Below are 15,673 nucleotides of genomic sequence, written 5' to 3'. Positions count from 1 at the left end.
TATGAATACCTTCCCTGTGCGGCAGTCAACAGTGGCACCACACTACCGCAAAAAATCCATGCCAAGAATAACATCATGGGTCGACCGAGGAATGATCCCAAACTCTCGTAATCACATGGCCTCCCAAAAATATGTCAGCACTACACACTGTAACGGCTAGCCAATCACTCCACAGAACATTGAAGCTTCGTCCCATTTGAAAATGACCTTTCGCCCTAACATGTCTTTAGGAGAGACACTCATAACCGAAATTGTTGCGCCTGTGTCCACCAGAGCCATCACAGGAACATTATCCACAAAAACGCGCACTTTGTTTTTGAGCATCAACACAGGAGGTATTTCTGTCAGTAGCACATCTCCCGCGACCTCACCTTCATCGGCCGCGCTAGCTAGTTTTCCGGTGACGAAGGCTACGTGATACGACGCAGTGGTGAGGGAGAACGGGAAGCACGAGGACGCGGTGGGGGCTTCAAACTCCTGTCAGATGCAAGGGAGCGATTCCGGTAGCTGCGCGGCCAATACTCGTCGCCAGACGATGCGTGTGCTGGCCACGGGGCACCATGGGGCCGTTCGGAGGGCCGTGAAAACTTTATGGGCTGGCCATACCACGTGGTCATACGCTTGTTGCAAAACCGCGATATATGACCCGGGACACCGCAAGAGTAACACACCGGGGGAGGTCGAAACCTTGGTTGTTCGTCGATGAACCGAATATTGTCATTTTCCCTTGTGCAGTGGTTTGGTTAATGGCGTGTGTCATGACAATACATCGGGAGTCGAGAAGGCGTGTGCTGAGCGCGTCGGTCATAGCGCCGAGTCAGAGAGCGTGTTGTAATCCGAGACTGCGGGGCTGCTCTGTAGTATATGGCCGTTGCGCTAACCATCGGTTGCCAAGGGGCCGAATGTGGTGCAGTCATAGCCTCACGCGAAGTATGCATGCCACGGTGGTCAGCTGTTGGACGCGACATCTCTTCGCGGTGGGAAAGTTCCTCGCGGACAATCTCTCGGATGGTCGAGGCAAGGTCTCGTGTCCACACTGGCAACCGTCGTAACGATTGCCAACCGACCAAACTTTGGTGTAATCCGACGCATCTTGAGCATTTCAAAGGTTCTGCAATGCCGAACGACGGCGGACACAGAACTTAGGCTTTCTTTACTGATGAGAAAATTGTACATGTCCTCAGCCGCTCCTTTCAGCAAATGTCCCATTTTATCTTCTTCTGACATGCGAGCACTGACCAACTTGCACAGCTTTAAAACTTCTTCAATATACGCGGTGCATGTCTCACCTGGTAGCTGTGCCCGTTGCGACAATGTCTGCTCAGCGCGCTTATTTTTGGCGACTGAGTCCCCAAAAGACGCCTTGAGCTGTTCAACAAAAAGTTCCCACGTTGTAAGCGTGTCCTCGTGGTTCTCGTACCACACGAGTGCGGTGTCGGTCAGGGAGAACACCACATTGGTGAGCTGAGCGGTTGAATCCCACCCGTTGGACTTGCTCACTCGTTTGTAATGGACAAGCCACTCGTCGGCATCTTCTCCCGCTTTTCCTCCGAAGGTGGGTGGAATTCGGTAATACTGCAACGGACCGCTAGGCGCTGCCCTCGGAGTGGCTCCTTCTTCAGGCATGTCGAAGACGGTCACGGCAGATGGCGGGAGGCTGGCAAGTCGATGGCTTCGACGAAGCTGCAGCAGTGACGGTTCCGTGGTTGTGAATGCTTACCCCGCACCTCCACCACTCTGTTACGTGCGAAGGAGACCGTTTATCACTCTTACGGATGAAGGGGGCCGTTTATTGTAGGTCGCGAACGCCAGCGCAAGAGTGGCCAGCTGGTTGATCAACTCGGTGTCGTCCTCCTCTTCTTTTCCAACCCGGGACCGAAAGCACTTTCACCGGTCATCGTTCTTCTTACTCACGTGTGCGTGCAACAATATATATATATATATATATATATATATATATAACTAATACTTGGGGAGCAGTTAGCTTATTACCAGTTGTGCAGCATGAATGACCTTAGGAAAAAGTATACAAGGTGTCCAAGCTATCACGCAGCACGATTAAAAAAAAAAAAAAAGAGCAAGGGCGTTACGCGAAGTAAACCCAGTTCGTATTTATTTCCAGTACAGCGGAGTAGCCGCCAGTAATTTTTACTGGCAGCTACTGAGGTTTACTGAGATTTAATTAGCTAATTATAATTATGTAACTCGAGAAGTGCTGTCCTAATTATCAAAGTGACAATGAGAAAATTGTATAGCAACATGAAAAGCTCCCGATAGAGCTTTGAGTTGCTCAATGCGTGCTACATAAATGTGTTTTTCCGAGTGTGAACGGAGCCCGCGAATACACGCAGAATTGGCACGCGACTGGTCGCTCGAGGCACTTTGCCTGTATTCGCAGGCTTCATGTGAATTTCTAACGACACACTTGCGAGTACTACGAATGCAGCTTTCTAGAATACTATTGTGTAATGGTCGTAAGAAGACGTAGGAACACGTCGGCACATGTTACTAGGTTGCACAGCACGACGAAACAGCGCGTGCCATTTCAGCCTTGGGTGTGATGTCATTTCTGCAACCCCGTACGTCACGATAGCCAACACAAAGAGGTCAAGTGGTAGTCGACGTTAGCACGAGCAGCTATTACAGTCTCTAACTGTCCGAAAACTTTATTTTTTATTGATTTTCGCCTTTATTGCAGAGTTCCCCGCCAATATCCGAGAAAACTTCCTCAGATGTCATTCCACGACAGCTGCGGCCGCGAAACAGGTGAGTCTTCAAACAAAATTGACCAAGATCATAAATATGACATGATGTAGTGCAGAAATGCCAAACGACCGAAGTATAAAATAGACGCGGCTTCAGTGGAAATGGTGAAATGAATGTCTCAGACGTTTTCAGTAAAATATAACACTAGTCAGTGTTACGTCAGTGCGGTTACGTACTTACTTAAGTACGTAACCGCAGTTATAGCCGCTGCTAAGATTTAAAAAATAATCGCGCTATTTAATTCCTCAACCAAAGTAGGTTACAGAGGAAGCTACGAGCTCTGTTGAATTATTTGGCATCAATGCAGCCATCGCTCCTGACGGAGGCTTGCAGAGCTGTCACACGTCACTAAAGCATAAAGTGAAGTTTGCCAGGCATGAGCTCACGCATGTAAGATGCGTCAAGGATTAACGAAATAATTACCAAACCGATTTGACGCGTCCGAGCCTTGATGCGTGAGCGAGGAGAGCATGTATGGTGGCATGCACTGCCTTAAGCAATGCCATTTCATGTCAATGGCAAGTGCACCCGCCGCGGTGGCTTAGTCAACTAAGGCGTTGAGTTGCTAAGCACGAGATCGCGAGATCGAATCCCGGCCGCAGGGGCCCGCGTTGCGATGGAGGCGAAATGCAAAAACGCCAGCGCGCTTGCGTTGTAGTGCACGTTAAGGAACCCCAGGTGGTCAAAATTAATCTGGAGCCCTCCACTACGGCGTGCCTCATAATCAGAACTGGTTTTGGCACGTAAAACTCCAGAAAGAAGAATGGCAAGTGCGTGTCGGCTCAAAAGTACATGGCTCAAAAGATGTCGATTTCTCTGCAGCGGAACGGCGGCGTCGGTTGTCACCGCGTGGAGTGTTTTGCCGTGTTTAGCCGCAGAGGTGACAGGTGGCGCAACAACTCCTTTGCAGTGACATGTCAAGCTGCCTGTGCGTGACAGTAGGCTAGGCCTTCATAACTGGATATCGTGAGCCAATCTCAAGAAAACCGCCTAGATAACGCATGAACTTTGCTGCCGGGGTTAGATAAAGCATAGCGACAGTCTACACCAACAATCGCGTCTATAAAAGGGGCAACCGGATTAGAAGTTGCTACTCGTTCAGCTTGAAGCGGGCAGGCCTACGTAGACCAAGGGCCGCCCCGTCTGGCAATTACGTTATTTCCGTTGAATCTGCACTACGGAAGTCTCTGGGAGACCTCGACAAAGCCTCTTCTGTGGCAAAAAGTAAACGAAAGCTTATATTCAAGCTAATACTTTTATGGCAGTGTCATACGACGTGATGTTTTGGCCAAAACTGTTTACAAACACCTTACTCGGTGGCATGGTCAGACAGAAACAAAAATCCTTAGGATAGGTGGTATCGCCTTATATCCCAACAACTCTTTTGTGGAGTGACAATGTCACTGATGAGGTGTTTACGAGAATACTTTTCAGCTAGTTGCTCAGAGCGAAAGGCATAGTGTAAAATTTCATGTTCGTCTTGTCAATTCCACAAGGTGAGATGGTACCTTTTCAAGCAGCAAACAAAATAAACAGAATATACGTTTGTTAATGCGATACCTTCCAACCTGTGAACATTAAAATTCTTTAAGATATGAGAAACTGGAAGCGTTGCATGAATTTTTTAAAAGGTTTGCAATGAGCCCACACTCAATGTGGAATACATATGAATTTAATAATGGCGATTTACCTTTGGACGCAGCACACTAGAAGCAATAAACTTGGCACATCAGAGACTGGAAAACAGCACGTGCATTGCTTGTAGACCATTTTTAGTGACTGTGCTATTGCCGATTTGGCGTGCTTCGGAAGCTTGTCTGAATAAACTTGCTTGAAGCAAGTACCCCTCTGATAAAAAGCGTCTTGCGATGCCACAAAAGGGCGGCATACGTACCATCACATTTTATTTCTTCTATGTGTTATTTTTGCAACATTGTGCAACTCCGTGCAACTTTTGCAACTCTGTGAAAAGTACGCCACGTCCGACGACACCTCCTCCTCTGCCCCGTAGGCCACGTGCGGCGGAATCAAACTCTGAGCAAAGAATACACCGAAGAGTATGAATCCTGAAACAGGGCGCGCAGTGTGAAAGCTACAGCCCAAGTTACAGCTGAAGCGACAGCCAAAGCAACAGCAAAAGTGACTGCAAGTGACAAAACGCCTCTTCGGTAGTGTGAACACAGTTTCGGTTCCCCACTGAAGAACGGCAAGTAGTAGCAATGCTTCGGCCTCTTATGGACACCATGCTCTTAAGTAAGCTGCACACTACGTCCGCCCGAAGTGCCCTGCTAGTGCTGGGCGTTCTTAGTCCAGTGCTTGCAGGTCTTCAGTAAACACCATGGCTCGCCTACTGCCCTCTTTTCATACTTAAGTCAGAAAGGCCACAATTTTCCATAGGAATGTCAGAGGGCTGAAGTCCCGTATGTCAGAGTTCCGTCAGTTGGTTTTTACAAATCGCTTCCCCATACTGGCTATTTGTGAACCAAATAAATCAGCTTCGATCAGACTGTCCGGATACAAATCATTTGTCTCGTCCACATGCGGTGCGCAGAGCAAAGTCATCGTCTACATTCGCACAGATTTTTCATAGCTCGCACATCCTGCAGAGCCTCATGACACCCACTAGTACATCTGCCTCCATTTAAAGAACAGCGTTTCCATTACACATATTGGTGCCTACGTAAAGCCAGCAGATTGTTATGACTGCAAGAGGCTTGAAGACACTCAAAAAACCACTGGTCCTTCGGTAATTACAGGGGACTTCAACGCACATTACCAACTATGAAGAAGCATGGAAACTTACTCTAAAAGCAGGAAACTTGCATCATTTGCCTTTTATCACGATTTGGGCTTTGTGAATGATGGTATCCATATATATTTGCGAGGACTGACATAGTAGCTGCCTCGACTTGAATTGCGTATCGCGGCGCTTCATTTCGAGAGTACAAAGGATTTTGCACATATAGACGCACGCAAGCTGCCATATTCCGATCTATTTAAAGATTAGTGGAGTTGACAGATCGTCCTTTGCGGTATTGAGTAGAATCGTTTGATCAAAGTATAACTCGCTCGGACTACCAAACTACACACGCACCGACCGACTTCTCCAGTTGGGTATTCATAATACACTGGAAGAAATTGCAGAAGCACAAGAAAGGGCACAGATTCTCAGACTCTCCGGCACCACGGTGGGCAGACGAATCCTAACAGAGATGGGCGTCCCCCCGGCTAAGGTCGAAGACTCCTACCAGGGCCTTCCGAAAGAGCAGAAAGACCACATCATCATATCCCCCGCCCCGCGCAATATCTATCGCCAGCGCAACGTGGAAAGAAGGAAGGCCAGGGCCGTGGCGCTCCTACGCCGGGTGACAGAACTCCCTGGCGGCAGCTGCTTCGTCGACGCGGCCCAATATGGCAACAGCAAAAATTTCACAGTAGTGTCCATCAACCACAGGGGTTCGACCGTTAACGCAGCTTCGGTACGAAGCACGTCGTCATGTGCGGCCGAGCAAGTGGCTATTGCCTTGGCCCTCCTGGACGAGAAACATGCGAACATCTTCAGCGACTCCAGGGCAGCCATCCGCGCCTTCAGTATTGGCGCCGTGTGTAAGGAAGCCTGTCGCATCCTCGATGGCAAAAGCATCGCCACCCACACGCTCACGTGGTTCCCCGCTCACATGGGATCCATCACGGGAGGCCCCACAAACCTCAACGAGCTGGCCCACTCCAAGGCGCGAGGTCTCGCTTTCCGCGACCATGGAGAACTACCCGGCCGGCCCGCAGTGGTGGAGAACAGAGATGAACCGACAACATATAACGAAATTACGCAGCACTTTTATCTCGGCAGGAGAGACTTTCCCCTTCCTCACAAGAAGTTAAATAGAGCGCAGGCATTGACCCTCAGATTGTTGCAAACAGGCTCGTATCCCAGCCCGGCTTTATTACACAAGCTTTATCCCGACACTTATGCCAGTAGTTCTTGCAGGCACTGCAATGACTTCGCTAGCCTAGACCACATGCTCTGGCGTTGCCCCTCGTTGCGAGGCACGGAACAAATCAATGAGGACAAGTGGTTCTCCGCTATCAGGAGCCCCGATGCCGGGGTGCAACTATGGGCTGTCCAGAGGGCCCACGATGCGGCGTCGGGCATGGCCTGACTGTCCCAACGTGGGAGCGGCCCGCTGCGCGCTGAGTCGCGTACCTCAGGACTTTTATTAAAGTTTTACATCCATCCATCCATCCATCAAAGTATAAGGACGATATGAAAGACGCATGTAGAGACCATGAGCACAAGATAGAAGACGCCATTGCGGAGGCTATGATTATTTTTTTGTGTGGGTGTTCGCTTACAATGCCCTCAAGGTGAACAGACTTTGGTACAGAACTGGAGAAGCTGCGTGCGGTTCGTCGCGAAGCGGGAAGACGGTATCGGCGCAAGAAGTCCATTCTCGATCTTAGGGCTGCACGACGCATACACAACAAAGCTCAGCACCGCTTAGATAGACTGCAGGACCGGTGCTGGAAGACTTTCTGCTGCTAGTCGCTCTGCTGCTAGTCGCTCGATCCTCGGAAACCATTCTCGCAAATATGGATGAAAGTGAGGCGTCTTCGTTCATGCCCACATCAAAGGAACCCCTTTTCTCCTTTGGCCCTACACGAAGGTCTCTCGCAGCTTGATGTGGCAGAATACTTCTGCGCATGGATTGCGGGCGCTGCGGTCACCACCAGTCATGCAGCTCTGAGCCTCGTCCGCGAGACACGCGTATCAGAAATGAACGTGCCCTTTTATTGCGATAGCAATTATATGGAGGCTTCTACCGGATTTCTGCCGTCGCCGTCGTCGTCGCCGTCGTTGTCGCCGTGAGGTTCCCTATAGATAAAATCTTCGCCGCGCGCCGTATGCCCGAGCGGAAGCGTGCGGCGACGCGCGCTATCAGGGAGAGCGAACGCACTCAATCACCCACGCGCAAGCAAGGAAGCGGGAAGCCAGCGCCGGAGGGAGCGCGGGGAGGGGGGGGGGGCGCACTTCTACGCTGTCAACAACCGCGCTCGTCGCTCGTCCGCACCGTCTCTTATCTCCACACGGCTCTGACCTTTATGCGCCGTGCATTCGCCGCTCAGTTTCCGTTGAAGCGATAGACCGCACGTACCTTCGCCCGCTGCTGCGGCGTATATATGCGCTTGCTGCTAGCGTTTTGACAGTCGTTGTCTGCAGTCATTCAGTGTGATCTATTCATGTTTGTTTGTGCGCGCTCACACCACGCTTGTTCAATCAGTTAGTAATAGTCGGGCCACATTTTCCAACGCACGCTACACATGCAATGCTGCCCGGGTCGGCAGTGCAGCGCTACAGGTGTGTCCCTTCGCACGCGCTGCCCACGGGAAGCGCTTCTCATCAACACCACCGTTTCACACGCGCCTACTCGTGGTCATCGAGTCTCTCTTCATGTCGGTCTACTTACGCCGCAGCACACCTGCTTACATAATCAGCTCATGTTTACTACAATTCATATTGCTACCAAAGCCGCTCACCTTACTTCGTATGACATTGCTGTGTTGCTGTCGCATTCACTGCTTCGCCCTTAGGGCGAAACTGTGACATTTTTTTCACAGGAGTAACTTCACACTGCATAGGTGATCTGTAGGCGTTCGTCGTTACCGAGAATAGGTGGCATCAGGTACGCGGCCCTTAGCCCCCTGGTATACGCGGCACGCGGTCAGCTACTCAGTTACTACAATCAATCTTGACACGACGGTGTCGTTCCTCAACGATGAAAACTGAGTCGTTTGATGTGCATTCTAAAATCTGGAAAGTCTCCGCTCGACTTATAGTCCTATAATCTGGTTCCACTTTCCGGCTGCATAGGCAGAGTGGTAGAAAAGATGGTTCTTGCTCACCTATAATGGTATCTCCAACACTTCAACATATATATTGAAGGTATGGCGGGCTTTCGGCGTGGGCGCTTTTCTAGTAACATCGTCATCGATCTTGTTACCTGCATCCAAGAGCAAAAAAAAAACCTCAAGCCCCTATCGATAGCGATCTTTCTGGGTATCAAATGTGCATGCAATAGACACAGGCCATAAATTTTCAGCCTATTCAATAAAGTTGTCTCATTCACACACGATAACGCTGCCCATGAAGCAATTCCTAAGTCAACTGGAGACCGTAGGGGTTGGTGGTTGCATGCATCTGTGGACACATGTCTACTTAACTGAGAGGTGTTTGTTCTTGGAGGTTGAGGATGGCCCAACTTCCGAACACTACATCCACCGAGCAGTCCTGCAGGGGGGAATGTTGAACCACATATTGTTTAACTTGGCCATCATAACTTAGTCATCATAACATCATACCTTAGCCATCATAACATTTAACTCAGTCATCACCTATTCATATACGCTCAGTGCTTACCGCGGACAGTTCACCTATCCAACGCCGATGGCATTGGCATCTGGGCCTCTGCGATGACTCGACCTCAGATGCGGGCTAGGCTCCAGTGGACGGCAACCATGACTGTGTCTTTATCTCCGAGAACAAGGAGATCGACTGAAAAGTGTGTCGACTGAAAAGTACGTGTTACTCACCCTTACCCGGAAACCAATGTCCTCGTATCTGGCTTCCATCACGAACCGAGCTGCGTCTTATTGTAAAACGCACCGCTTCCTTGGCGCTGTCATTGACTGCAACCTATCATGGAGCCTCCACTGCGTATATTTGAAAAAGGAGCTATCTGGTATTGCCCAGGTGTTGAAATTCCGCTCTGGGAAAACTTGAGGCACACCTGTGCATTCCATGCTGCACCTGTACAGAGCACTGTTCTTGGGACTCCTGCGTAACAGTCTGCCAGTTTTATCAAACACATGCAAGATCAACAATCGTACTCTGGAGAGCACACAGGGTGAAGCTTTACGCACGTGTCTCGGTTTACTTCGATGTACCTCCATGTCAGCAACAATCGCAATCGCCAGAGATCAGCTGCTTCCAACTCACGTAGCAGTCGACTCGCTCAGAGAGCACGTTCACCATCGCCCAAAGATCCCCGACCATCCCCTGGCTTCCCTGGTGGCACAGCGCCCCCAAGCAGCGTTTTCGCGTCAGATAAACGTTCACCGCTAGAGTATACCATCAGATTATAAAGCGCAGGAGAGACCTTCACTTACCCTTTCGTGTCTTCGACAGCCTCAAGTGTACCTGTCTATTCCAGGAATTACTCAGAACACCAATCAGTCTTTAATGCCATTGAAGCAGATGACACCGATCTTATTGCATGAAACATACGGAGACTATATATATATATATATATATATATATATATATATACTGATGTTTTGACCTGACCTAGCAGCTGAGCATCCGCTTTTGTCATTGGATCAAACGGGTCACAATAAAATTTCAGGTGTAACATAACGAAATCTATAGTGGCAGAACTTGTGGCCCTCCGTGCAGCTGAACAACGTCATTGACCAACAAGCGAAAAAATTGGTCGTGTCTTGTCACTCAGAAGCCGCTGTTCAGAGCATCAAATCTACTCTACGTCACAGCACATGTGAGCAGATTGTATCAGATATAATACACAGTCACCATCACGCTCAGGAAAAAGGGTGCGATGCTATCTTTCAGTGGCTTCTGGGTCATTGTGGCATTGTCGGTAACGACCTCGCTCACAAGGCTGCCCGGTCTGCCCACGGAGGCACTCGTACTATTTGAATTGAACTGGAAAGGACTGACGCTGCTAAAAACGCCGTTTGCTTGCTCGCAGAGCGACACAATCTTTCTGGAGCTCTCCGAACACATCTTAATGCCGCCTACGTACCCTGGACCCTTTGTTACGGCTAGAAGTGCCAAATAGCCTCTCTCACGAGGATGCAACACCGCTATACCACCGCTTGCTTGGTGTGGCATTTAATACCGCGTATTATTTCAGTCGTGGAAGGTCCGATAAACCACTGTGCGACACATGTGGCTCCGAAGAAACCATCGAACACCTGTTGTACACTTGCCCTCATTACGACGTTCAGCGTAGATCGTTACCGACCGCATTAAGTCGACTGGACTGTAGCAGAACATTCTTGGAAACCCAAATTCCTGGACCCTGGCCACATCCGTCGATGGCGCAGAAAGCTATTCGCGTGATACTGCAGTTTTTTTTTTAGTAACACCGGCCTCAGTGAGCGACTCTAGTTCTCTCTTTCTCTCACTCTTTTCATCTTTCTATTACCCGTTTTCCTTACTCCCAGTGCAGCGTAGCAAACCGGATGCTAGCCTGGCTGACCTCCCTGCCTTCCTTCTCTTTGTTTTCTCTCTGTATCTTTACTGCAGGTGAGATGGTTAGAAATGAAAGAGAGCGGCGAGAAAGAGTACCAGGACTCACTGTAGGAAATGTATGCTGTAAAACACATAAAGAGCGCTGAAGTTCTTTGTATAGAACTTCAGCGGCTGCCGTATGCAACAATTCACAAAAATGTTCAAGAAATAGAATGAAAAACTCGAAGGTACATTGAACGTTATCAAAGGCGGCTTTCAATGCCTGAGACTATAGACCAGACGTCTGACTGGGGATTGACGCATCGATCTAAGCCCTTGCCCCAATTAGGCACCTTCGTTCAACAAATGTTTTTCTCGCACCCAGCGTTGTTACCATCGGTAAATTCCTTACATCGTCATCATTTACACGTATAAATGCACTTACATTTAGTCATGCCGGGGCTAGATGCCAGTGTGTCTCACCGATTGATCTGTAATGTCAAGATTACGCCGAAACGTTGCAGTTACATACTGTACTTTCCTTATATGCCTTCCCTATGAACTTCAGTCCAAAGATACGAGGAACAAAACTTTAGTTCATTTTTCATTATCCTAAATTTTGTTGTAATCAGTGTTCCTGTTACAAAGCTAAGGCATTGAGCGCTGAATGGCATTTATTATGCAGTTATAAATCCAACCACAACTTAATAAATGAAAGATGAATTGAATTCTAGGCTTTTACGTGCCAAAACCACGGTATATTATGAGGCACGCCATAGCGGCGGACTCCGGATCAATCTTGGACCACCAGGGGATCATTAACGTGCCCTCAATGCACGGGAAACGAGCATTTTTGCATTCCACCCTCACAAAATGCAGCAGCCGCGGCCGGCTTTTGATCCCGTGAACAAATAAAGAGGGTATTATTGCACTTCAGCATTATGGTCAAAAATGAATCTCGCGATTCACGGTGCCAGTCATGCCCTGCTCTTCAGGTAATGCGGCCGAAGGGTGCAGTAGCGTTTCCTGCCACATGTGCGCGTTTAAGTGTGCGTGTGCGTGTGTTTGCGCGTTGTGGGTGCCCAAAAAATTTGAAACCAAGAATTGCATTTTACGACTACGTGCCGCTCCTCAGATGACTGTCACAGATGAACTGTCACAGTATCAATAAAACCAACGCTAAAAAATACAGCGACACCCTTGCCTGTCTCGCTCGGTCTTTGTTGCTTCAGTTCAGCTGCCCTAAGTCACCTAAGTTTTCGAGCTCTTCCGTGTACGAAGTTATTCACTACAGACAAATTCGCAAGTGCCCAATGAAATATTTCTCCACTTCCAATTGTGCAGCACGACACGGAGATGGACGCCTACCGGCTGGAAGCGCTCAAGGCGATCCTCCCGAAAGGCACGCCTCCAAACAAGCTCGGCCCGACCGTGTGCGAGATCACCATGCTGCCACTGGATGGCACGAACGAGGTCGTCAAGAGAAAAGCAATCGTAAGTCGAGCACGCAACGCTGCCTGCATGCAATAAGTGCACACAGGAACACTGTGTTATGCTCGCGCGCTCGGATATACATCTGATGAGGCATCGTATGTGAGAAATGTACGAAATTTTGTAAGGGGCTTCGACAAATAACACTGATCAGGCATTCATTATTGCCAGCCGATCCGTATGTTCACCCACACAATGAAATAGCTAACTGGTAATGTGTATTATGTCCCGTATGTCCGGTGTGTATCATTTCATTTATCGTAGCACTCACCTGGAGTTGCGTGCTTGACGAACCGCGAGGCAAACGTCTTTTGTTTCAATGCTTAGCATTATATGGCGAGTTGGTCAAAACATCGCATGTGAAGCCAGAAAACTCATTTCGGGAAAACTTCTTTCGTGCCATCCGGAGTACACTGACAAACGACCATTATCCGCGATAACAACAGGCGCGCCGGCGCAAAACATTCTAAGAGCCCGGCCGTTTCGCCGATATCTATACGCTATACATAGAAAGCAGGCGTTCAACCCAAGCCAGAATTGCTTAAGACCATACTAAAAGCAGAATAGCAAGCAGTAGGGAACGCCCTGGTAAACACCTTACTAGTGAGGATGGAAGGCGACTAAAGCGGGCACAAAACGAGAGGATGCGTCACTTGTACATCAATTACGCGTGCACTCGCAGCCGTCACCCCACCGTTGCCTATGACGTCATTAACGCGTTGGTTATGCCACGCGTGCCATCGCAGAAACAAATTAAGCGAAACCTTTCTGAACGGTTACTGTCGGAGATATGCGTAGCACTATATGGCCATCGGCGTGGTGGGGAAGGTATATCTTCGGCAATCTAAATGTGCACATCTGTCTGCTCATGCTTCTCGTGCATATGTAAGTAAATAACGAATATTACATCAGCATAGCCCCCACACATATTCCACACCACACCGACCACCATATAATGCTACGCAAATCCTGGACAGTTCCCGTTCAGAGAGGTACCGCTTAATTTTTTTTGCTGAATGCATCTTACTCTTTCTGTAACTAGCAATGAATCCACCGAGTAAATTTTACTTTTCTAGCTGAAACATGCTAGGAGAATCTCTCTCACAAACACACGCACAAGCACGCACGCACAGACACACACACAGACACACATACACGCAAGCACGCAAACACAAAACAGCGACTTCAGCAATTTCTCAAGCACTGAAGTAAATTCCTGCGATTGCATCAGGATCTCACCGAGGACACCGCCACCATCTCCGCTCAATCCGCTGCGTCGGGCAAACTTTATGTTTTCTTCCGGTATGTTGCTATGTCGTGAGGGTTAAGCTCTGGACGAAGAGGTGGCCTGATGACAAAGACCGCGTAAAGCAAAGCATGGGATGGACGGAGAGGAAATCAAGTTTGCGAGCTATTTGAACTGTTGCCGCAGTAAAACCTGGCAAACGGACGGACGGATGGACGGACGGATTTCTTGCAGATTTATTTGATCTGGGAAAAAGGTAATACCTCAATGAAGAACTGCTAGTAAATTATTTCAAAAGAAGGCGTCTCGTTTAGTATACCGTTTCCAAATATATAACAGCAGTCTGAGTTACAGCGACGCACATTTAGTCTTTTTATCAATATGCATCTATTTTTTTCAGGTGACCACCTGCATGGAGAAAGAACTCGAAACGAGGGGCCTTGACACAGTAAGTCTTTCTTGCTGTCGTTTACTTTTTTTGCTCCCCCCCCCCCTCTTTCCCATTTAGCCCTACCCCTGTGTATAGTAGCAAACTGATTATCCCCGGATATTCAAATCTTGCTAACCTCCCTACGTTTACCTTTATTTCTTCCTGTTTTTCTCTTATGCCAGTTTTTCCCCCACATATGTGATAGGTCTAATCAAGGATTTAGCCAACTTCTGCATCGGTTGCCAAGAAAATGAGATTACGTAATAGGAAGGACAACGGTATTCTTTTCACTATGTTAGCATTGCTGACACAAAACAGACGTCTGGCTAGAGCCCTTCTGCCATTTCTTTATTTTATGGGAGAGGAGGGGATGGCGATATTTTGGTACAAAACTCATCAGAGGGAAGTCATTTTGCATAAAGTGAACATGATGCTTTGACGAAACAAAGTCGCCAGTGCTCTGACGGTGAGTACCAAAGTTATCATCGCAACATTTATTGGCTTCGAGATTCACAACGAAGGCTCGACGGCCTCAGCGTTCTGCTCGGCTGAACTCTAAATTGTCTCATCTGAAGAAAATCGAGCGCTGCATGCTTTGAACGCCTGATTGCCACCTCTGTCGCGACTAAAGGCGAGCAAGAAAGATGCAATTTCATTACCTCTACGACAGGAAACAATAGCTCAAGTCTTGATTGCCATAACGTAGTTTGGTGACAAGAAGCTAAAAAAAAGACACTGCATATTTCTCAAGGCAAATAATCCAGTATCAAACTGAAGAAAGCCGGCTGCCGAACGTTGCCTGTGTAGAGGTTGTGGTAAAGTTATCATCGTTAGATTTATGGACCGTGACAAGTCAAGAATGCAGGACCGGGTCCTCCAAAAAATCGTGATGCATCTGCAAGAGTATGCTGAGCTGGGCTGGTTGGTGCATTCTTAGAAGGTAACCCGACAGCGCTTCAAACAGGATGAAGACGACAGACACAGCGCTGGCTAACAACCAGTGTTTATTGCACTTGAACAGCAATATATAGAAATGAGGACCTGCGCAGATAGGAACACATAGGCGGAACAGGCCGATGCATGAATGATTTTGTGCGGGAGCGCGCGTACTCGCTCAAAGGCTCAGTTGCCAGTCAGTAAACTGAACAGTGTATATAATTTGGTTGTACAACAATTCTTGAAAAGTGCGCATTTTTAGGACGCTACAGCGAACGCGTCCTAGAGATAAGCGAATCATTTATGATATACGAACACTGATTCTTGAGTTAGCGTACTTTCGATATATTTTCACAGCAGTGAAATAAGATATCTATCGAATGTGTTGCTGCCGGGCGACAATAGTTGCTTGAGCTGATTTTGTATCTCTTCACTAGTCTTTGTCAGGGCTCTGACGAAGACAAGTACCCCTGCCGAATTGTTTTGGCTCCGGCCTGAGATATCTCTTGTTCACCCACTGTTGATCACTTTAGGACAATTTTTCAGTGATCATCGATGT

General features: G+C 48.3%; 1 protein-coding gene across 1 annotated transcript in view; it reads left to right on the top strand.

Moving 5' to 3' along the window:
- LOC119461574 (uncharacterized) overlaps nucleotides 1-15,673 on the top strand; it is a 64,368-nt gene that overhangs the window by 9,297 nt on the left and 39,398 nt on the right. Inside the window, exons 2-4 of the mRNA XM_037722929.2 lie at nucleotides 2,699-2,766; nucleotides 12,356-12,505; nucleotides 14,149-14,196. Of these exons, the coding sequence (XP_037578857.2) occupies nucleotides 2,699-2,766; nucleotides 12,356-12,505; nucleotides 14,149-14,196 (266 nt within the window). The remainder of the gene's footprint in view (nucleotides 1-2,698; nucleotides 2,767-12,355; nucleotides 12,506-14,148; nucleotides 14,197-15,673) is intronic.

Source organism: Dermacentor silvarum, chromosome 8, assembly GCF_013339745.2.
Source record: "Dermacentor silvarum isolate Dsil-2018 chromosome 8, BIME_Dsil_1.4, whole genome shotgun sequence".
Lineage (NCBI taxonomy): Eukaryota > Metazoa > Arthropoda > Arachnida > Ixodida > Ixodidae > Dermacentor > Dermacentor silvarum.
This window is presented reverse-complemented; position numbering and strand designations above follow the sequence as displayed.